General features: G+C 42.0%; 3 protein-coding genes across 3 annotated transcripts; 2 read left to right on the forward strand and 1 right to left on the reverse strand.

Annotated features, from left to right (window-relative positions):
* The first annotated feature begins 784 nt into the window (after window positions 1-784).
* slc35a3b (solute carrier family 35 member A3b) lies at window positions 785-11,529 on the forward strand. Its single transcript, XM_035170634.2, has 8 exons — window positions 785-1,311; window positions 5,283-5,530; window positions 5,606-5,760; window positions 6,452-6,574; window positions 6,768-6,942; window positions 8,587-8,705; window positions 8,867-9,000; window positions 10,790-11,529. Exons 2-8 carry the CDS (start codon window positions 5,326-5,328, stop codon window positions 10,887-10,889), a joined length of 1,011 nt encoding a protein of 336 aa, XP_035026525.1. The 5' UTR covers window positions 785-1,311; window positions 5,283-5,325; the 3' UTR covers window positions 10,890-11,529.
* A 751-nt stretch (window positions 11,530-12,280) lies between these two features.
* fam78ba (family with sequence similarity 78 member Ba) lies at window positions 12,281-16,129 on the reverse strand. The gene is made up of 3 exons (XM_035170638.2): window positions 14,820-16,129; window positions 14,383-14,662; window positions 12,281-13,631 (listed from the first exon to the last, which is right to left on the reverse strand). Exons 1-3 carry the CDS (start codon window positions 15,149-15,151, stop codon window positions 13,389-13,391), a joined length of 855 nt encoding a protein of 284 aa, XP_035026529.1. The 5' UTR covers window positions 15,152-16,129; the 3' UTR covers window positions 12,281-13,388.
* A 126-nt stretch (window positions 16,130-16,255) lies between these two features.
* On the forward strand, window positions 16,256-22,085 carry cmpk (cytidylate kinase). Its single transcript, XM_035170637.2, has 6 exons — window positions 16,256-16,543; window positions 17,764-17,910; window positions 19,050-19,202; window positions 19,317-19,393; window positions 19,717-19,813; window positions 21,349-22,085. The coding sequence occupies exons 1-6, from the start codon at window positions 16,391-16,393 to the stop codon at window positions 21,388-21,390; spliced, it is 669 nt and encodes a 222-aa protein (XP_035026528.2). The 5' UTR covers window positions 16,256-16,390; the 3' UTR covers window positions 21,391-22,085.
* Window positions 22,086-23,771: the final 1,686 nt, after the last annotated feature.

A 23,771-nucleotide genomic window follows, 5' to 3' on the forward strand; every position in this document is an offset into this window, starting at 1 on the left:
TTGGGTCAGGATCCGTTTATTTTGACATTATATGGGTTTTAAATTTACCCTAAATTAAAACACCAGCTGAATTATATGACATAAAATATAATAAAGTATAATAATAAAAAGAACACCATCACATATTATCACATTAAATACATATAGAGGCACAAAGTAGGCCCAATATATTCTTGGATCTCAGTCATTTTTAAATGTCAGCAGGATTTCCCATAAACTACTGTACAGATATCCATGAAATTTTGTGTAGAGGTGGGACATGACCCAAGGAAGGATCCATTCAATTATAGTGCAGATATGGATCAGGGGGCAGATGCAGGAATTTATTCAGTAATTCACTTTCTGTAACACTGCTAGTTAGGACATTGTTCTACATTTTAATAGATTTCTCAGAGAATAATTCATGGTTCTTGATTTTAAAAACATCAGGCACATGTATGGTAATGATATTACTGATAATGATATTCATGATATGAGTGTGTGAAATTTGATGCGGATCCAAACATAAATTTGGATCCAGGTCAATAAAATGTGGTTTCATTGGGGGACTACTGGGCCTCGGTGGAGGAGTGTGCTCTACCGAGTGACATTCAAGTTTCTAATTGACAGACAACGGTTGTTTTAACATGATCTAGTTAATCATTATATGAATTAAGGTGAAAAATAAAATGAAGAGTGTAAGAGCCATTTTGTTATTTTTTTGTTTTGTTAAACCTCCCACCACTTGGGGGAGTCGTGCCGCTGTCAATGAGGCGAGAGGTTGATATTTAAGGGGGGGTACTTGACACAGGTGTTGCGGGTAAGAAGCAAACAGTTTTTGACCGTGTGGTAATGGCTGTGAAAGGAATGTTTGATTTGTTTTGTCTATGTTTTGGGCGAAATAGACTTATCACAGAGAAAGTGGCTCTGCTCTTTTTATTGTGGAAACCCTGCCGATTGAAAGCAATAAACCGCCTTTGTTTTGGAAACTGGACACTTCGTGGTGGCTTCTATTGATTGGCAACGGGGTCACTAGGAAGAGTTAGTTTCTGGATTATCTCTTTTAATTAGCCACCTTCCTTCGTCCACCAGCAGGTGGCGCCAGACCTCTAGAGTGCGTGGTCCACATGTCAGGACAAGGGGGGTGTGTGGTAGGAGAGTGAGAGGGGGGTGACGCCTCATTCTGTAGTTTATATTTAAGCCACTTTTCTGCTCCTCTGTGTCCTGACGCCATGAGGTTGGATGGTACATGGAGAGAGGAGCAGCGGAGAGAGGACGATCCGGCGACTGAGTGTCCTCATCCGCGTCCGCAGCTCAGATCCACTCCTACAGGTGAGTTTCTGTGAGACTGTCAACGTGGACAGGGGGGAGTTACAGTTTGAATGAGTGAACAAGAAGCAGATGTGAGTTGTCCTGTACAGCTCAACATTTAGGACATGTTTATATTTACACTTGCAGGCAGAGGGAACATCATGCATTTTTACATCTTTCAAATTTAACATTAATTAACGCAATACTCATTTTCTGTCATTGCAATTCAACGGTTTGTGTGCAGTCCTTCTCCTTGTACATATTCTTACACTGTATGTATTTCAGTTATTTTATTCCACTTATATTTTTCCATATTTCTTTTTATTTCTTCACATTTTAATTTCATATTTCTTATCATTACTTTTACTGGTGTCAATGTTTGACTGCCCTTGCTGCTGTCACGTTGCAAATTTCCTACTTATTGTAGTTCGTTACTCATTATATTGCACTGTCTGTCCATACTTAGTAGTGCAAGAAGTAGCACACTGTTTATTGACAACATGGCCTGGATGTTGATAATTTGAATCCTTTTTTTGTGTGATGGGCAGAGATCCTGCAAATAGCTGTTGCCAATAACCTTAGCTCTGGAAAAACCAAAAACAGGTAGAATCTGTGATATGTCCTTGGGGTTCTGAAATATAAGGTAGTTTTGAAAAGCCCCCTGATGTAGTTTGCTGTTTGATAAGCTGGATTTTGTCATGTTGCTAAGCCACAATGACAAGATGTTACTGAGATGCCATCTAGGTTGGGTTCCAACCACATTTTTTGGGATCAGGTTATAGTCAGTGTCATTACTGACAAGCATCATGGCCACTGGCAAAGAAAGAAAAGATGTTGCACTTTCTAATAGAAATGATCAAAATTATTCTTATCGAAATAAAAGAAAAGCCAGTGCCCATTTTGCAGTGAAGATAAAGGCCGATCTTACTACAGCTGGAAACACCTGAACTGGACAAGTTACAAGGACAATTCTCATGGATAAAGACTCAAGATTCAAGATTCACTAATTCAATGAGGAGCTCAAAGCTCAGCACAACGACCTCATCGTAAAACTGTAAGTACGCCTTGAGGACTTACCCATTCTGAGGAGACATCCTCTGATGTTTGTATCCCTGTTTAAGACAACCTGCTGCAGTTAGCTTTAATATAGAGTCTTGCAAAGCCTCCAAAAGTCTGGAGAGTAGAGTTCTGCTCAAGACCCAAACCTGGAGGACCAGCTTCATCACCTTCATCATCATCACTACCATCTGACATCAAACACGGTGCCAAAGAGTTGCGGTGTCAGTCATCACATTAAGGAAGTAAGTGTGATATATGTGTTCAGTAATTTAACTTGGGACACAAAGAATGTTATAGAAATTGAAATGGCCCTGGATAGGAAGGTTCCACAACCTTGACAGTATTGTGTGTATCTGCTGTCCCTTTGCATTGTGTGGAAATATCTGAAATGTAATGTGCATCATTTATACATGATTATCTACCAAATGAACTCTCACATATTTAGTGTCTTGGGAAACTTTCTTTACTCCACCAGAACTTAACATTCTGTACGTTTGAACAATGTTTGGTTTCACAGGTTGAGTTTGTAATGACTGCACCTCCAGCACGCTGTAGTTTATTAAGAATTTTAACTCTCAATACTTCTACAGCCGTAGGTTTTACCAGATGATTTCATAAACAAGTGCATAGCTGGCTCAAATGTAAGGAGAGAGAGAGGGAGAGGAAGAGTGTTGGGTGTGTACAAGGACACACATACACACGCATATACACAGAGAGGGATTGTGCAGCTACATAAGGAGACCAGTGTGTTGAACGCACCACACCTTTGGCCTTCGTGGTTTGTTTAACATCGTCTATTTACCAAAGTGTGATACTTAACATAGTAGGAATTGTACATTGAACACTTTTTATCGTGACACTGCTATGACTTTATCTCTAAACGTGCAGGTAGAAGTGAAAACAGATATTCACTGTTATTTTAACCATAAAATAAGACAATAAGAAGAGTTTCTGTAGGGTAATTACAAACTGGAAAATGACAGATCAAGGTCTGGTCTAAAAACATTAGACTTGTGTGCTATTGCTGTATTCTATCTTTTGCACTCTGTCACAGCAGTAACAAAGAAGTGTTTACGTAAATCCTTTATCGAAGCTAAAGCTTAATACAACAATGAGCAAATACGTCTTTATAAGCGAAGGTCACTACACAAGTTAAATGTACTTGGTTATGAGTAAAATTGTATTATTATCTGTAAAACATATCTTTGTCAAACTGTATTTTTGTAGTTGCATACAAGCATCAAAAGGTTCACAACATTTGACTGTCTTTGGGGTTATAAATAAAGATGGAAGTTAAATATAAATTTGAAATCCTCTCTGACATGAACAAGAGGATACCAAATATGGAGTCATCTGTGGGTGCCGAAGTGTCCTTGGGCAAGAAACCCCAAATTGCCCCTTCTCATAGAGAAAGCGCTGCACATAGATGCTCTGTATCAATGAATAAGTGAATTTACATTCAAATGTACTGTTAAGTGCTTTGAGTGTTCATCAAGACTAGAAAAACGCTGTAGACCATTTACCATTCAAAGGCCAGGGGGTCAAGAAAAACTTGAATTAAGAAAGTTATGAAAAGACTGTTCATTGCAATATCAACTAGGGTGCAGCCGCATTATATCTGGTTTTACAACACTGTGGTGAGCCATTGTCTGGTGTGATCACAATGTTTGTGTTCTGAGTTGGCCTCTGTGATTCATATCTTCATCCGGGTGGCGTATTTGTATACTGTAGCTTTATATATGCGCGGAGGACACGTACACTAACATGAACGTAGGACTGGACCAACTATTGAAACAAGTAACACAGAAACTCAGATTACAACACAGGGCAGTGGGATGCCATTACTTAATTATTAATTTGTCAAATTTTCAATCATAAACAGTGATTGTGTATTGCGTGTAAAATACACAATGTTTAATCATTAAACCCCCGAGTATCCCTAAGGCATATTGTTTTTATGAATATAGTATAACCTCAATATTGTAGCTTTGGTTCACTCGATGATGGAGGAAAACTCCTCTCGACCTTTAGTCAGTCACCAAGATCCTCTTTGTTAGATTTAATATCAAAGTGAACATTACATTGAATCACACTGATCTTATCGATTTCTAGTATTTTATTGTAACTCAGTTCTGCATGTTTACTTCATGTGTTGACACAATATGTAAATTAGCCAAAAAACCATTATGATGAACTTTCATGGTCCAGTATTATTTTTAGAGCATATAGAACTGGACTTGTGTATCAAATTTTGTCGGTTGCAAAATTGATTCTTTGGGCCTTAATCACAGCGCCACCATGTGTCCCACTGGGCTCATGTTTCTTTGGAAGCATTTGTTTAAAAACAATGATTAAAGGGCCTTTAAACATGCAACTTATTTATTTGTTTCTTTGGCAGAATTTGCTTTTAATTTGTTGTCATTGATCCAAGTTTCAAATTTCTTGCTCATTCTATTTCACAGCAGTTTAGCCATTGTATTCAATGACGAATGCAATCAAAATATGGGCACAAAGGCTACTCAAACCTACAGCTCGACTTCTTGGTAGACCTTTGAGTTGATCTGTAAAATACCTGGTTTAACCGTATCCCAGTTTTCACCCCATTACTAAAATAACTTGTCTGTGTGCGTGTTGCTCCAGGGCTGCAGGCTGGTCACAGGAATGCTCTGTACTGTCTCAGGCTGGACCTGCAACCCTTTAATTACAGAGTGGAGTCCTTATCCTCCCTCTCTCTGAACTTTCACCTCCCAGTTCGTTTTTGAATCTTTATTGCTGTCCTTCTGCGTCTCTACACAGACTTGCCAAAGCAGAAGTTGGTTCCTTGCTCAATCACACTCGAGCAGCATTTCTCTTCCTGTGCCTGATCGAGATGCATCGAGTGAATCCAGGTGTGTTTCCTTTCTCTGACCTCACCCTGTCTGTCTCTCCTATAGGATCCATTGTCGTCTGCAAACGTGTACAACAGAGTCGCCCGAAATGGTCCTTTCCTCGTTACACTCCTTGAGGCTGAAGTATGTGTCTCTGGGGGTCCTGGTGTTGCAGACCACGTCGCTGGTGCTCACCATGCGCCACTCCCGCACCCTGAAGGAAGATGGCCCCCGCTACCTGGCCTCCTCCGCTGTGGTGTTGGCCGAGGTGCTCAAGGTCCTCACCTGCACCCTGTTTGTCTTCAAGGATTGCAGTGAGTGTGTTTCTCATCACTCCATGGGTGGTCCTCAGGTTACGTTACAGACAACACGCTCTCTGTCTCTGCCAGGTTTCAATGTGCAGTCTATGAACCAGCTGCTGAAGGAGGAGATTGTGAACAAGCCCATGGAGACCATGAAGTTGGCCATTCCTGCAGGAATCTACACGCTGCAGAACAATCTGCTCTATGTTGCCTTATCCAACCTGGACGGAGCCACCTATCAGGTTTCCAAACTTGAAAATTCAGTTTGAGCTTTCAGCTTGTCCAGTTTGAGCTAACAAACTGCTACTAGCTACTACTGGTGACATAGATGGTTCCTGTCAATTTAGGTCGTTCTTATCCCACTGAGTTAGTTTAACTTCCAGCAATTTTGGTTTTAATTAGTTATTACATGCTATAAAATTAGGGAAAAACATAATTGACAGCTGAGACTGACTCACGATAGGTTGAGTGTGTGTATTGGAGGGACCTCGCTACTGTGGCTCCATCCCCTCAATCGCTACTGCTCAGACTGCACAGTTCATATCAGGAATATTGTGGCTTCATTTTTGGATGGTGGGGGAAAGTGGAGTCGGCTTTGTAGATATACTGAGGTTATCTATACATATTATTAATGAAATTAGTTTCTGCTTCTGAATAGGATAGGAGTGAGGAAAATAATAACATTGTATTTGATACTCAACTGCCGAAGCGCCCTGTGTTGACAGTAGCTAAGATTGATAGTAAATAAAACCAATGTATTTGGATGGAAAACCCCTGCATCATGTTTCCGCTTTTTAGAAACTAAGAAACCCTCCTTTAGAATCAAGTCATCTGTATATTTATATGGTAACTTAAGATCCCATTTGATGTAAATGGTATTCCCTGATCATTTGTACTTTGTTACCTTACCATTGGTTTTTGTGCAACACCAAGGTGACGTACCAGTTGAAGATCCTCACCACGGCACTGTTCTGTGTCTCCATGCTGGGGAGGAGTTTGGGCCTCCACCAGTGGCTCTCGCTGCTCCTACTCATGGCTGGCATTGTTCTAGTGCAGGTACGATTAGACACTGAAAAACCTGAAGTCCCTGAGCAGCTAACAAATACACAGGTGTAGGATTTTTCTAGTGTTGTAGTGTGAAGGTGACTGTATTCACTCATCAGATGTTTTGGCCATTAGTTACACTTCTGAGCAGACAGATTCAAAGTCCCTGCACATTAGTTTTGACCTGATGTTTTAACCACCACAGTGGCCCACAGAGTCTGGAGGTGACCCGGAGCAGAAGATCCTGACGGCAGGATCCCAGTTTGTGGGACTGATGGCCGTGCTGGCGGCCTGTGTGTCCAGTGGCTTTGCTGGAGTTTACTTTGAAAAAATCCTCAAGGAGACTAAACAGAGCGTGTGGCTCCGTAACATACAGCTGGGTGAGTGAGGATTACCTTGATTTCTTTGGGGAGTGTGTACGGGGCATTTGAAGAACATCATGTCGGTGGACAGAAGCATAAATTATTTGTCGAGCAGCTTCTCTGAGTCTTTTCCCTTTGTGTCTCCTGTTCTATTTTTGACAGCTACTTTTCTGCATCTCTTCACTTTCCACAACCTGCTCCCTCCCCCTCGCTCATCCCCTCTTTTCTCTTTGTCTTCAACATTGCATTCTTTCATTTCTCTATTCATCCGTTACTCCTCCTTCTCTCCTGCCAAAGTGTATTTAAAATAATTTCACTTGTTGAAAATGTATCTGGATGTCATTGGAAGGATGGAATTAATGCTTGGTAGTTAACTCATAACAACTAACTAGCCTTCAACATGATTGAAGTAATGGTAAAAATACTTTCTGCATACACTAGTGTCTTCTGTATACAGTGGCATCCAATAGTTGGACCCTCTGTTTCTAATGGATCACCCACCTAATGTGGGTGAAGGTATGTGAAATGTGAGAGGAGAGAAATTAATCGTGTTATTCTAACTAATTTCCATAGCGATCTCAAGAAACCTTTTTTATCTGTAGCTGAAAGCGTATTGCATTTCCTCTTTTGTTGAATTATAAAAAATCAAACATTCAGTTTGGCTTTGATAACGTTGTTTTCCCATTAATTTTTGTATAACACATTATCTGTAAGAGTCCGTTTTATCCTCTTCGATAAACATCATTCAGAAACCAAGTAGATAATTTAGATTTCATAATGATAAAGCTGCATAATTTATAAATGTTTCAAACATATCAGAAGAGGATAAGACAACTACAGAGACTTTTCACATTACTGAGGGTTTAGCTCTTGAGACATTTGACAATATGCGATTTCTTTTGTATATTGACACACACACACACACACACACACACAACACACACACACACACACACACACTTGGCAGCCCTTCATAAATCACCAATAATAGAAATCGTTGGAGGCATGAAAAACTATTATAGATTCACATTATCACATTATTCAAAGTATATTTTCCAGAGGTCGGTTAGGAAGGGGACATGTACTTTAACACTCAGATAACTTGATAAATTAATAGGATCCAATTCTGCATGGAACAGCCATGTCAGTAATCACAGGAATGATTTATTAAATAATAGATTGACAGGTTTTCTGGTCAGGAAAACTCTGCCCTTGCTCTAGCGGGCGGAGATAAGAGGAGCCATGTTACAGAGATGACCTCAATTAGATTTCTTTAAGAGATGCTGCTTTTAGTCCTGCTGGACTTATCAAATTCTTCACAGATTTGAAAGTGGCGGAGAGGTCAGTCAATGTAACTGGGTTTCCTCTTACACTGAAAAACAAAGAGAGAAGAGACGGCTTTGGCATGGCTGCTATTGAGTTGCTCACAAATCAAATACAATCATCTTATAGTGACAGCAGTCATCTCTGGTTGTGTCCTGTTTGATAAGTTAAATTAAGATTTCATAGATGAATGGATGGATGAGTTTTTAGGTAGGTAAGTGGGTGGATGGATGGATGGATGGGTGGGTTTTTAGATAGGTAAATGAGTAGGTTGGTAAGTGGATGGCTAGATTTTTCAGCAACAGAAATGTAACTTATCCTGCTTCTTGTCTCCTCCAGGTTTGTTCAGCTTTGTGTTTGGGCTCATAGGAATGATGATATACGACGGCCAGAGGGTGAGACAGTCAGGAATATTTCAGGGCTACAACTCGATAACCTGCACCGTCGTCGTCTTACAGGTTCAGTCATTGAGTCTACTCAATCTCACATTATCATTTCTGTTACATTTTCATGTTTGAGAAGCTGCTGCTGAAATTTTACACACACTTCTCTTACAGGTTTGTCTTAATGTTGAGTGCGTTTCCCTGATGTGGCATAAAAATGTATCCTCCGTCTGCAGGCTCTGGGCGGGCTGGTCGTAGCTGTGGTCATTAAATATGCAGACAACATCCTCAAAGGATTCGCCACATCTCTGTCCATCATCGTGTCCGCTCTCATTTCATATTTCCTGTTGACGGACTTCAATCCCACTGGGTAAACACAAGCATGCTCTCATAAACTCCCACAAGGCTCAGGTTCAATTTCTTGGTCTGTTTTTAGTCAGACTTACTAATCGGCTCTAAGGATAGATATGTCTGTCAGTGGGTTATTTGGTCAACCCACCACTTTGGTCCTGACTGAAATGTCTCTAGAAATTTACAACAGACATTCATGACGCCCAGAGGATAAATCCTACTGACTTTCCCCCCAGCACCATGGTTTACATGTGGGATTTTGAATGAAATATTTTGACCAAGAATTTCCATTAATTTTGCTCAGACATTGAGTTTTTCTTCAGGATATGTTGTAATAAGTAACTGACTGACTCCTTTAGCACCATCTTCGTGTCCAAATTTCAATTGCCCAATATTCTAGTTCACTATAAATACATTCAAAAATAATGATATTCCCTTGAGTCTTAGCTATACTTTAATGCTTTGAGCTAATTAGAACGTTATAACTGCTAAACACAATTAAATATATGCAAGCATTGTCATTATGAGCATGTAAGCATGCTAATATTGGCAATTAGCTAAGCACAGTTTTGCCTGAGTGTAACCCATAGACCAGTGGTCACCAGCCTTTTCGAGCCCAAGATCACTTTTTAATTCCAAACGTAAGCTGAGATCTACCACCCTGATATCTTTAAAAAAAAACACTTAGGAGGGTCACACTTATTATTTTTTGCAATTTCTGTTGAAGGCTGAATGAACAAGAAATAAATCTACATAAAGAAGGGCAGTTGTGCAACTTTTTCTGTTCAATGCACAATATTCAAATTAATATCCATTCATATTTACAATGCACAATAGGTAGCTTCTCAGTTCCACATCATGTTCTGCAGAGGAACTGCTACTGCAGCACAATGTTTTTACATTCAGGCTTTGATTTGAATATGGCCACAAATATGATTATTGCCCTGTATGAAAGAAGTCCCTTGTACTCAAATAAATACCAGTACTACACAGTATGAAGCCCTGCAAATATTTAACAATAAAAAAAACCTTTTTAAACAAGGAAATCGATTCCAACAACAGAAACGCTGGAGTGCTTTTATTTTGAAATGGCATACAGAAAGTGTTGCAACCATTTGTTTGTGACATAAATTCATCAGATAAACATTAAAGCTCAGGTGAAAGATAATTTTCTCTGTTTATTCTGCTGTGAACCACAATGTTTATCTCTATGACACAATTGTATTTACAACACTTTCCGAACCCGTTTCAAAGTAAAAGCACTCCAGAGTTTCACCTTCTGAATCCACTCATTTGTTCCAACGAGGCTTTGATTGTTATCGACAGACCGAAAGATGCGCATCTTCATTTTGGACGACAAATCTCCACTTCCTCTCATTATCTAGAAATGAAGCCAAAATATCCTTGAAACAAACGCTGTCATCTTGTGCATTTGGAGCCAAAATCTGCACAGTAGCGATGAGGGGATAGTGCTGCAGATACACTCGACCAATCGCATGTCCGTGTCAGTTTTTATCACATGACATAGCTGAGTAAAACCAGACTTAAAGGGAAACTTAACACTGAAACAAACACCAGTGTGATAAGAACTACCGTGCACTACCGGCAGCTAGCCACCAGGTGGCAATCAACAACCTTTGGCTTCACTTTTAGGAAGCATTCATGTCGTCCATCTTTACATACAGTCTATGGTGCCACCTCACTAGCATTCATGGCTGTAGACTGCGTGCACAGCTGTTTGTTTGTTTGTTGAATTAATTTTTAATGCGTCTTTATTTTTCTCTCCTTTTTGTTCTTTGTCCTCTTAGACTCTTTTTCTTGGGGACCATGTTGGTTATGGCCTCCACCATTCTTTACAGCTACAAGTGCAAACCTGCCTGTGTTAGCATCATCAAGATAGAGACCTGAATGAACTGTGCCACCTGAAAGAAAATCACCACCAAGCATAGAAGGAGTGGAACTCTATGACATGTGACATCCAAGAGTATTTGGAAATGAAGGATGCGGTAAAAACATGGAGGTGATCAAACCTGTTACTTCCCAACAACTACAACTGGAGACTGTTGCGAATAGATGGGCCCCATCACACCTCTTAGTCAATGATGTCAAATACATTTGCTTTGTAGATGTATTTTTCTGATTTCAGAAAACATGTTATCCATGCAGGGTGAAGGGACCAGCAGGAAAAAACTGATGAAACCTTGGCCACATGAATGTTTGGGAATGTTTTAGTGAAATATTTCAGTTGCATAATGTGAGTTAAATGATCATGTATTTACAAAAGGGGAAGGGTGTTGATGATGCAGCCATGAAAAAGGGACAAATCTTGACAGAGCTTCCATCTAGTGGTGGAGTGAAGCGCAAACTTGCTGCAAAGAGGAGGGGTTACCTCTGTTCAAAGATGCTGAATGTCCTTTTTTATATGAGATGAGATGAGATGGGATATGACTGCTTTGACCTTGCTGCTCACAGCCTGTGTATTTATATCAAACGCACTCCTTATTTAAATGCAAAAATAAAAGTCTTTATGCAAGAACAACTGCATAAATTACAAGGTCTCTTTTATGCTGAAACAATGAGCTCTGCCTTTCTTCTTACATCAAAGTGAAATTAATGGATGGATTGTGTGTGTGTGTGTGTGTGTGTGTGTGTGTGTGTGTGTGTGTGTGTGTGTGTGTGTGTGTGTGTGTGTGTGTGTGTGTGTGTGTGTGTGTGTGTGTGTGTGTGTGTGTGTGTGTGTGTGTGTGTGTGTGTGTGTGTGTGTGTGTGTGCGCTCACATGCGTACACACACAGACATAGTCACACCCATGAATATTTTGAACAGTTTTTTTTCCAGTTGCAGTGCTCTCAGAAAAACCAAAGCAGTCTCTATAGCAACAGATGGCTGAATGAGCGGCGGTGCAGCGATAAATGTGGACCCACTGAATTAATATCACCTATTTTAACCTCTGTGTATTTTAACGTGGCAGTAACAGACAGATAAAAACAGATTTTAGACAGAAGAATACAGTTTTTGTCATCTTTCTAGGGTTGCAGATTTCAGGAAGAGGAGGAGAAGAGCGGGCAGATGGGAAGGTGAGGCGTGAACCTGGAGAGAGGCACAGATGGAGGATGGGTCATGTGATTTGTGTGTGGAGTTGCAGGTGGACGCTTGGAATGAGCCAGTGGACGGACAGTGTCACAGATTATGCAATGATTATCTGTACAAACCTGAAAAATAAGTGACGTCAGCGATGCGGGGTGATATTGTGAGACGACCTCGTAGCAAGCAAAAGAAAATGGCACTTATCCAAATTAATAAATTCAGTCATGTTTAATTCCACATCAAGGAAGCTATCAACTTGAAGAGTACATTTAGTTTCCCTGATTGTAGGAAGATTGGTGTAACTTTGTAGTGCAACATGACCCGATCGCCACATCAAATCTGCCCTTGGTCTGAGTTCAGCTCGGCCCCGTTCCAGCTGTGACATATATACGATGTGGCCGCGGCAGCCGCCACCGTCCTGTTTTAAATCTGCTGTATGGCACTATTCCAAGTCATTTACACCACACTTATTTAGAGCATAGCTGACATTATTTATTTAAAGTGGTAACAGGTCCAGCTCATCTCTCTGATGCTTTGTCACCCGCCTGAATACAACAGAATCAGCTGCACTACAGAGGCTGGAACATGTCTGTGCATAAGTTTGGTGTGTTAGCAAAACTCCAGTGACAACTACAGCACATTTGATCACCTGGGGTGGGTGTTCTTAATACAATCTGATTGATGTATGACTGAAATCTTAACCTAAAAAGATCCATATATAATAATATAATACTTTTGTCTCTTAAATTTTCTGAATACATCCTGTAACTCTGGAGAGTTCTGAAGGCCTTGATTGGACGAGGTTTAACCAGCCGCAGGGTTTTTTGGCTGACTTTTCAATCAAAATGTCTTCACGTACCAAGTTGTAAAAAAACAAATGCTATTCTTAAACTTCTCAACGACAGGTTTTTTTTGTCTCTCAATCTCTCATGCAATAAGATCTACATAAGGATGCAGGATGCAGTTCTGGTTGTGGACTATTACCTCCGCGGTACGTCTAAAAACAGTCTTCTCAAAGCAGTCCAAAACTTGCCAGGGGCCAAACAAGCCCCAGCGCAACTCCAGGCCCCTGACACTAGTTCACTGCTGACCCATTTTCCCCTGACACCATTCTGTGTCAGATCCAAACAGTAATATCCACTCCAGCTTGCTTCAATGTTCCACTAAAATCTCTCAGGTATAATGATCCGCTGGCATCTTGAGCACACTGAAACCATCAGTTCTCTCCTCTTTGACAGACTTAATCAAACTTCACGACCCTCATTTTTCAGCAAAAGGGAACAATTAGACTTTATTTTGTCTGTGCAGCTTCTTGACCCTCTTATTTTGGCGGTATTACTACAAGTGGAGCCCCTCTCCGTGGCCTCCACATTAGCACTTGGGCGTCGTTGGCGTTGGGCCTCCCCAGCGCGTTGGGAGGGATGGGCTCCTGGTAGTTGAGGATGTGTGGCTGCTCCTGGAAGGAACGACCCATCAGTGAGGCCCGGGAGCCCAGAGGCATGTCTGGATCTACAGCTATGTCCACACGCATCCGCCACCGCACCGTCTGCAACACAATACGCTCCTGGAGGAGAAGAGCGATAACAAATGGTCAAATGAATGGATTAATATGGCCTGTGTTTCCTGCGTTTATGTGTACACTTGCAGAACTCCTTGACCTGGATGACTGAGACTCTTCACAGATATGGCCTGTGTTGCGTATATGTGTTTGCATGATGCAGTCTCGTCTAAGTACACAGCAGGGGTAAGAGTGTTTTGTTGTTTTCACCCCTGTCGGTTTGTGTGTTGGTTGGTTTGTTTGTAGACAAGTTTACGCAAAAACTCTGAAACGCATTACCACAAAACTTGGTGGAAGGATGATATCAAGCTCAAGGAAGAACTCATGCAATTTTTCTCATCCAACACAAAAAAAGACCAGTGTGCTCTTTTCCTGTTCCTATCTTATTAAGCATCAACAAAGAAAACACAATTTACCTGCATAGCCTGAAAAGAATATAACACTTGACAGTACAAAAATCACTAAAAGCCTTTTGATACACATTTTATCCTTGACTGAGTTTTGAGGGACAAATTCAGGGCCGTATTACGTGACACCAGAAAGGAAAAGTGCAGAAGGAGCTGATCACATCACAGTCGGTCTGTGAGTGCTGTGAAAGCTGTTTCTGATGTAGTCTACAGTCAGAGTTCTTCATTCAAACTGGACAAAATGTATAAGTGACACTGAGATTTCTGAAATGATCAGGATACTGGTTTGATGCATGTGAAAACAAACTTTTTTTTCTCTTATTTTTCTCTTAGATGTGTGTCTGTCCCACCTTGGTGACGGAGTTCATGGCTACCAGCCAGGTGATGAAACTCTGGTCCCTCGTGATGTGGGTCAGCATGGGCGTGTTGCTGTTGCTGATGGGGACTGCCCAGGTCACACTCGGGTAGAAGTTGTCATTCATGCCGACGGTCAGACGGGACGGTTTGGACGTGGGGCCGGTGAGGGTGACCGTCTCGGTGGTGTTGCCGTACCAGGGGTAGCTGACGCCATCTGAGTCGCTGATGGCCTTGACTCGACCCTCTCGCAGCTCAGGTAACTCCCAACTGGACCTGCGGCAGTGGATGGAGGGGGACAGAGGGTGAGTTGTGGACAAGATGTTACCCAAACCCTCACAAACAGAGGTGAGCTCATCCAAACACACTTTAGACCCATGCACACTGAACATATGAGAAGTTAAAGTGTGTCAGTGTTTTCTTTAACACTTACATCCCAATATCGCCATAGGTGTTGTAGAACTCCATCTGGGTGCAGGCTTGGATCCAGCCCACCACCCAGGTTTCATTGCGGGGCACTGGTGGCATCACAACTCCCGCTGAGGCCCTGAAGTAAGGCGTCTTGTAACGGAGCACAATGGGGGAGTTCTCCTCAATGATGGTGGGACACTGGTCTATGGAGGCTGACACCTCATACACCACAATGTTCTCCCGCCTGATGCGGGGCTTGCATGCAATGCTCTGAATACAGCCCATGGTGCAGGCGACAAGCAGGATGAGCAAAACCAGAGAAGGGAGCAAATGGTACCTGGCCAGTATGCACATCAGTCCCCTCCGGATTCCACCCTTGCCTGAAGAGCAGATCTAATATTTTAAATACCCATCATCACTGATAGTTGGGAGAGGTGGGGGGGGTGAGGGAGAGACACTGATGGGGAGGGGTATCACAGTCACCATTGATCAAACATAGAGGCATCCACCATCATATTGTCAGGATGTGATGGTATGGAAGTGGGAGCGCAGTGGGGGACTGGGGGGGAAGTATCACAGATCTCCGCAGCCTCCTCCCCCCGGTCTGCCTGCTGACTGCCGCACTGCCCTTGGCGCTCGTCCCCAGAAACTGCAATCCGGCCTCCCCGGGGCTGCTGCTGCTGCTGCTGCTGCTGCTGCTGCTGCTGCTCCTCCGCGGGGCGTCCGGAGGCTCCACGGCTCCGTGTCGAGTCCACGCGTCCGGCTGCACGTCGGTGCCCCTCGATCCTGCTGCTCTGCTCCCGGCTCCGCGCTGTCATGTCAGGTGGCGACAGGGCAGCCAGGTGCGTCAGAGGCGGGGTGGGGGGTGGGGATGGTGGGGGCCGCTGGATGCCTTTTGTTTGCTCGGCTCTCCTCCTCGTGTGGTCTCAGCCAGACATCCGCGCGGCGCCCTCAAAACACAAAAAGCGGGCTCTCCATCACTTTGACCTACATGAGGAGACGCTCCAGCAGAGTCGCTGCATCAGACGCGCTGCGGCCGGTCTCTTACAGCAGAGACGGAGGGGCGATACAAAAGGCTGCCGCTTTTAATGTTGCCCGCGCGGTGTGCTCCCATTCTTGGGGAAGCATGAATGGTGCGTGATGAATGGAGGCAGCGAGGCGGCAAAAACGTGCAGCGATCCTTGACGTGCACCCGGCCGTGTGTCGGGTGAGTCGTCCCCCTGGAAGATGTGAGCATCACAGTCCGGAGAGCATCCTCCTCCGGCCGCGGGTCGCCCTGTTCGCTGTGGAGGTGCTGATGCTGGAGGGAGGCAGGGGAGGGGCGTCACCCGGCCGCTGCGTAAAAAAAAAGAAAAACCACAACGCGCCTGTGTGGGCGTGGTCACGATGCGTCACACCTCTGTGAGATCCCCATTGGTCACCGGAGTCAACAGCGGAAGTGGTGTCATGTGGCTCCGCTGCCTCCTCCTCCCGACACGCACTCACCGGTCAGCTCAGCCTTATTGTCTCTGCCCTCCCTCCACCCCCTCCTCAGCTACCAAAGCCCCGCACCGCCGGTTCGAGTCCTCAGCTGCTGCCGGTGGTCGCTGGTGTATGATCGGCCGTCTGTTCGGTGCTGTGTCTCAGAGGCTGCCGAGCTTGTTGTCCCGGGTGTCGCTGGTGTCGCTGGTGATGAAGCCGAAGGTTGTGTTCGTGCTGGGCGGGCCTGGCGCCGGCAAAGGGACCCAGTGCTCCAACATCGTGGAGGTACGAGAGATGCCGATAAAAGGACAACGTGAACAGTGGATTGTTGTTGTTAGGAATGAGTGAGGCACGATGGAAGTCGTATATAGTTAACATCTAGGTAGTTATTGATGTTTTTTGCGGCTCTTTTACGAGGCAATGTCTGAATTTCACCGACTTCCGGTTGTCCTCTAAAATGAACAAGTGTTACCCTGCTAGCTAGTTAGCCGCACAGGCTGGACAGTTTATGTGCTGCTGTTACCTTTTTTTAAAAGAGCAATGTTAAATATGTATCTTATCGAGACTCTCTCTGTGTTCATGTCCATCAGCTGAATTCATTAAATACTAACAAATAAAACCGGTTAGCTCAGTGGGACTGTGTAAATAGCCTGAATGAAAATGTGCCTATTAGCTACACCCACTACAAACAGCAAACAGGAGATGATCTGTTGACATTTGCCTCGCGTTGTAACCTTATCACTGACTTATCTTCGCTGTGGAGATTATAAAATGGTCAGTGGAAGCGTGGAGTGCACCAGCCCCACTACATATGACGTTTATTGTAGGTGTAAAAGCCCAAACACACGTCAGCAGGATACACCTCAGATTAACACTTCAGCTGTGTGTGTTGTAGTTTCTGCAGCGGTGCACCCACAGCATCAGCGATTGTGATCTGATCACTATTCTCCTGTGTTTTCACCGATGATGAGACATAAGTCAAGATCAGAGTTTAAAAAGTGTCCGTGTACAGTGTGTTACCGTATAAATATGATGTAATTTGCTCACATTCATTCATTTGTTCCACTGTATCACACACCATACTAAAGAAGCAGCATGTTTTAGAGAGAATATTTGTATTAAGCCATCCAAAAAGGTTACACGTAAGAATCCTGCTCTGATATTTGTCTGAAAGTGTGTGTGTATGTGTGAGTCATAGCTCCTATAAGAGACTACCAGTGCACGTAGATCCACGTAGGTCCAAGGGTGTTGGCTGCTGTGCTTCCGGTACAGGCTCTTTTCATTCTGTACACAAGGAGGGACTTTTCCTGGCTTGTAAATGGGAAGGATTTAGCCTGGTTGTAAAAAGCTTTCCTCTTCCCTGTGGAGTTTTAGTCTTAATAGAAATGGACATTGTGCAAACATGAATAAAAAAAGCATGACTGTTACTTTCACTTGATGAATAATGTCAATGTGCTTTTGTTTCACATGCGATCAACTTTTAACATGTGAAAATTGTCTCTTAGAACTACAGCTACACTCATTTGTCAGCTGGGGACTTGCTGAGAGCAGAGCGAGCCAGAGAGGGCTCAGAGTTTGGACAGCTCATTGCCAACTACATCAAGGACGGTAAAATCGTCCCTGTGGAGATCACCATCAATTTACTCAGGAAGGTATGCATCAGATACTGGCTGCAGATCCAGTTTGTGTTTGTTTAACTCAAGATAAATCCAGACCAGACCACTGGGGGCCCAACTATTTACTCAGAACCAAATGCAACTCCACTTTGATTGAAAAAGCTTTTAATTAAGGCCTGAGCCCCGACTATGATTATTATAATTTTTCAGGCAAATGAATTGCCTTTTAGAGGACTTTAACACACTCGAAAAATCACCAAAGTTTGCAGAAAATTCAAAAGTGGTGAAAATGTATGTATTCTGGACTACTTTGAAATGGGCGTGGCAAAATGGCTCAACAGACCCCTTACTTCCCTTTCACCAATCTTCACGAAATTCGGTAAACAAGTGTATCATGACCAGACGCACAAAAAAGTATCAAGGAGCATCATGAAAACAGCAACAGGAAGTTGGCAATTTTGGATTTAGTGGCCATTTTACACGTGTATTTAACGAACTCCTCCTAGAGCTTTCATCAGATCAAATTCGATGAGGGTCATCTCAACAACATGGAGATTAAAACTACATCGATTTTTGAGTTTTCGTCACACGATGTGACCGTGGCGTGGCTTCAAAGTTTGATTACACGCCATCAAAACACCTGGTTGTTGTATCTAAATAATGTCAGTGGTCATAGATTCCTTTTATGTCTTAAATGTTGCAAAGGTGAAAGATTTATACGATTTGAAGAGAAACAATAGTGTTTTTGACCTGAACATATCTTAGCCTGTATCTAGTGATAGCACCACCAACTGGCAACAGGAAGTAAGCCTCGTTTTACAACTTAAATTAGATTTACAAAAAATTGTCACCGTGTGGACCGTAATGCGTGGTTAGTGGGCGTGGTTTGCCGTTGCGTGACGGACACAGGAAGTGAAGTGTTTATCCTTCCCGCGGTGCGCAGAACACACGCAACGCAGAGCCGTTCTCACCCGGTCCCCGACCGCTCTCTCCCGCGGCCACATCAGGTCCCGAGTTCGCAAGTGCTCGGGCCCGCACAATGCTGCTCGCAACCATAGTTTTAGTAAAATTTGTCCGCACCGTGATACTGTCCGTTTCTAGTGCAAAATTGTCCAACACACACTAGGTTGAATTTTACATTAGGACTAAAATTCGTTTTGTCCCTGTTTGTTAAGGCGATGGAAGAGACTATGCAGAAAGATTCGAAAAAGTTCCGATTCCTCATCGATGGTTTCCCCCGCAATGAGGACAACCTCCAGGGGTGGAACACTGTCATGGATGGCAAAGCAGACGTCAAATTTGTGCTTTTCTTCGACTGCGGTAACGAGGTAGGTCGTGGAAAACTGGAAAGCTGAAACGCCTCCATCTGTTTTCAGTTGCATACAAAGTGTTGAGCTGATATCCCTAATTTACACTGAGGACATGATCTGGTTTGTGCACAGGTCTGCATCAACAGATGTCTAGAAAGAGGGAAGAACAGTGGACGCACAGATGACAACAGAGAAAGTCTGGAGAAAAGGTGCAGTCCTGAGACACAAGCAAAGCACATGACTGAAGACCTGATCACTGTTGAATCCCAGATTTAAGTTACAAATACCTACATGAGTATAAATACTTTGGTTTTAACGACTAATTTCCTGCTACTTTCAAGAATCAATCTCATGTACTCATTTATTTTTGTCTGTATCAAATACAACAAGCATATCTGATCAGTATGGATTTCTCCGACCCACTTAACTGACTGTCGCTACCTGCACGTGTGTTTTTGACCTAATTTGTGTCTCCTTAAAGTCCCCTGTGTCATCTGACCCCAATAACCAGGAACATTTTTCTTTGATGCAGAATCCAAACCTACCTACAGTCCACACGACCAATCATTGAACTGTATGAGAAACAAGGCAAGGTGCACAAAGTAGACGCCTCTCGTTCCGTGGATGAGGTGAGTAAATAATGTGGCTGTAGCATCTATGAACCGCAACATTGGATTCCTGAAAAGACGTGGATGAAAGGAGGGAAATAAGTAAATGACTTCCACTACAGCTGAGTGTATTTGCAGGATAAATCTGTCAGTCAGGGCAACAAAACTTAAACATGCCTCTCCTTAAACTTTAACATTTCTGAGGGAACAAAATTTTGGAAGTCTGATTTTAAAAGCGAACAGGAGTAGAGAAATGTGACAGAAGAGAAAACTGCTCTAGCAGCATGATGCAGCCTAAGTGGAAAGATAGTTCATCCGGTGGCCACTAGAGGCTCTTACTCCAACTGAAAAACCTATCTCTGGAAATAAAGTAGATTCTCACTGGAAAAAGACTCCAGCTAAGGTCCAATTTCACCTCAAAATGATTATTTTCTGACTTCATGATCTGACAGATAATAATCAACATACAGTACACGTCACTTCAGGCACAAGGATTAAATCCTGGAAGTGGTGGAAAGTTGTCTTCGACTTTTAAACCTCATCATATGAGACACGAGAAGTCTGTTATTCTGTGCTCAGTTTGAATGTGAATTGAAGTTGTCCACATTTCGTGACATTACAACTGGAACCCAGTCATGGTCCTGTGTATATCTTACACCAGTGTGATGGTAACATACACTGAGACAGGACATAAAAGTGAAGTAAGAAACATTTTGTGTCCACGAGTTAAAAAGCGACAAATGAGTAGAATTATTTTAAGAACCTTTTGTAATGAGGGGAAAAAAACAAATCAGAGAAATAATATTTTGTGTCTATGGGCGGAGCATTTAAACAAATCCCATTTACATTTATTACAAATAAAATGGAAAAGTGCCTGTAGTTGCAAACATTTGTGTCTTTGACTATTGCTTAAACATGACCATGAGCTCTGGGAAATTGTGAGAGACATAATTGTGAGTAACAATTATTCAATTTATCAAAAAAGAAACAATCTTTAGCATCTTTACAGATAAGATACTTAGATAGGATATTTCACTGACAAATGAAAATGCACTCATCATCTACTCACTACTATGCTGATGAAGGGGTGGGTGAAGTGTTTGATTCCACAAAACACTTCTGGAGTCTCAGGGGTAAACTTTGTTGCAGCAGAATCCAATACAATTGAAGTCAATGGTGAGTCCTTCTTCAGATGTAATAAAACAACAGAAAAAAGATAAAATGCCTCCGTACTGCTCCTGTGGTGTCACCCAAGTGTCTGCAAGCCCCGACAACCACATTCGACTGGAAACGAGGTCATTTAAACCAAGATTTAAGCCTAAATGTCCACTGATATCATCCAACGAGGTGCATTCATGGACCCTCGGACACACTACGTCCGCTAGCTTAGCCACATCCAGTACGATTGCGGACACTTGGATGACACCAAACGATGATGATTTCAATTGTATCAGATTCGGCTGCTACAAAGTTTACTTCTCAGACTAACTGAGAAAACAATTGAAGCTGAAATATCGTTCCATGTTTGTGACCTGCCCCTTGTTTTTCTCTTGCAGGTGTTCGCTGATGTGAAAGCCATCCTAGACAAAGAGGATTGAATCTTCCCAACTGCCAACATTCACTTACCTTTTTGGTTTTCTTTTTATCAACTGCAAGTACACCATAGCAAGTTTATGTCCATTCATATGACTTTTTACTTTGATTACTTTTTGTTTTGTTTTCCATGTATTTTATATTTGCTGCACTCTGTGCGAGTGTGTGTATACTTTGTATTGGTGTGAGCGAGAAGTTGACATGCCTAGCAGTTACTTGTGATTCATGTTCAGGGAGCTCACAGCTCATCTTTCATCATAGTCTGAGGCCTTCGCATAGGAACAAAATGTATCGTTAGCTTAGAGGAACACTGACAGTACGGGAGGTCTCTATGGTATTTGTGTTTTCACCTCACAGAATCATGTCATCGGAAGGAGCCATGCTGTTTCAGACCAAATAGTTGTTTGAGCTCATGACGTCATAGACCGATTTCAGACTTTACAGAGAGGTAAATAGTCTGTCATTCAAATAAAAAGCATACATCAGTCAAACTGCTTGTATGACATGTGGAGTTATTAGGGACTCTCCATCTGTGTGATAAATGGCTCTATAATATTTGACAGCTCGATGTGCTCCTTCAGAGCCATGAATCCTGGCTCATAATTTAGAGAAAACAGGCAGGTCAAAATAAATATTCTCTCAAATCTGTACTGTATCTTCTTGAAGGAGGGATGATAAATCTCAAAAGTGAAAACTGTGACTTTTTCTCCTTTTGTTTTGTTAAAGTATACAGTATGCGCTTTCTTTCTTGTACACATTTCCCCCTGTAATATACTGTATTCACTATAAACATATAGTGCTATAAGGAAACGTTATCAAGTCAACAACTGCACAACATTTTACAAAACCACGTACACATAAGCCTTCAGCCTGATCAACCAGCAGGTGGCGTCACTGGACAGTCTGAGAAAGTTGATCCATGATTTTTTGTTGTTGTCCATTCACTTTGAGTTTAAATCTACAGAAGATAACACATTTAGCAAATAAGGTAAACAAATGTTAAATAATATTTTGATGAATCTAATAAATGTGGTTAATTGAGAAATAAGTTTAGAAAAAAAGGAATTTCTACTAATACTACATTTTTAATTCAGTGTTTATATCTAATAATTTCCAGGTAAAATATAATTAGTCTTTTATTTCAGCATACATTTATATGTTTATAATTGCATTCATTTTGGTTTTAATATTCATTTCTTTATATATAGTTTTATGCCTTTTAGTCATTTAATAATTGATGAATAAGTCATTTTTTGTCTTCTGTATAATTTGTATCATGTCCCTATACACATATGTAGACTGACAGTTTGGCCAACTAAACTATCTGGGTCTCAGAAAGCAGGAAGTTTAGCGAAAACTCCGAGTTAGTTGACTGAGACTTGATGGAAACTCTGAGTCAGTTACTATCTGGACCTGCTCCGTGATGCTGGCAGGTTTTCTTCCAGTAACACAGACTTTCTCCTTCTCTTTAGTTGAAGCCTTCAGACAGAAGGAGGAATCGGACATGACGTAATCTTTTCCATCAGAGACAAAATATGACACAATCATTTCTAAATGACCCATCATCTCACGTAAATGACAAAACTATTCAGGGAACACATTACATGGGGGAAAGAATGTTCACAATGGGTTATATAAAGTCTGATGTCGATTCAGACTGCACAGAATACCACATGGTACTGCACACCATCTAAATAATACTGGCAGGACGTCACTGATTATCTCTCTTCCCTTTAGGACTACCACATCCCCCCATCCCCTCAGACAATCAACGTCAACTGTACATAACCCATCCAATAGAATACTCTCCATCAGGGATCTGCACAGACATTTTGGGGGGCAGTGGCTCAAGTGAGATAAAGGGCACTTCTCACAATTATTTATGTAAAAAAATGTTTTAAAACAAAAAGGTGAATGAAGTACAACATCTTTGACTCACTTCAAAATGTATTTTATTACCTTCACTCACACAATTGTTAAAAAATCAACAGTTCACACAGGTCTCTTTTTTTTTTGCTTAGTCTGTCTCTAGTGATAGCACCACCAACTGGCAACAGGAAGTTTTTAATATTATTTGATAAAATCATTCAAATATGAACTATCTTTTTATTTAGAAAGTGCTTTAAAATGTATTATAGACGGTTACTGTTATTACAAGTGTGCTGTAATTTCATCGCTTTCACACTTTTTATAGGGTTTCAATTCAAAAATCTGACTACAACAGTAAGTCTATGACAGTGGTGAGTGCTCTCCATGATGATTTGACATTCATTGCATAATTTTCAGGAATTCTTTTTTAGGATAAAAGTTCTATAACTTCACTCTAATACTGTGTATTCTCGCCAAAATCACGCCACACATCCAGCTTATTCAATAACTTCACTCT

The sequence above is a fragment of the Hippoglossus stenolepis genome, chromosome 11 (assembly GCF_022539355.2).
Source record: "Hippoglossus stenolepis isolate QCI-W04-F060 chromosome 11, HSTE1.2, whole genome shotgun sequence".
Classification (NCBI taxonomy): Eukaryota; Metazoa; Chordata; class Actinopteri; order Pleuronectiformes; family Pleuronectidae; genus Hippoglossus; species Hippoglossus stenolepis.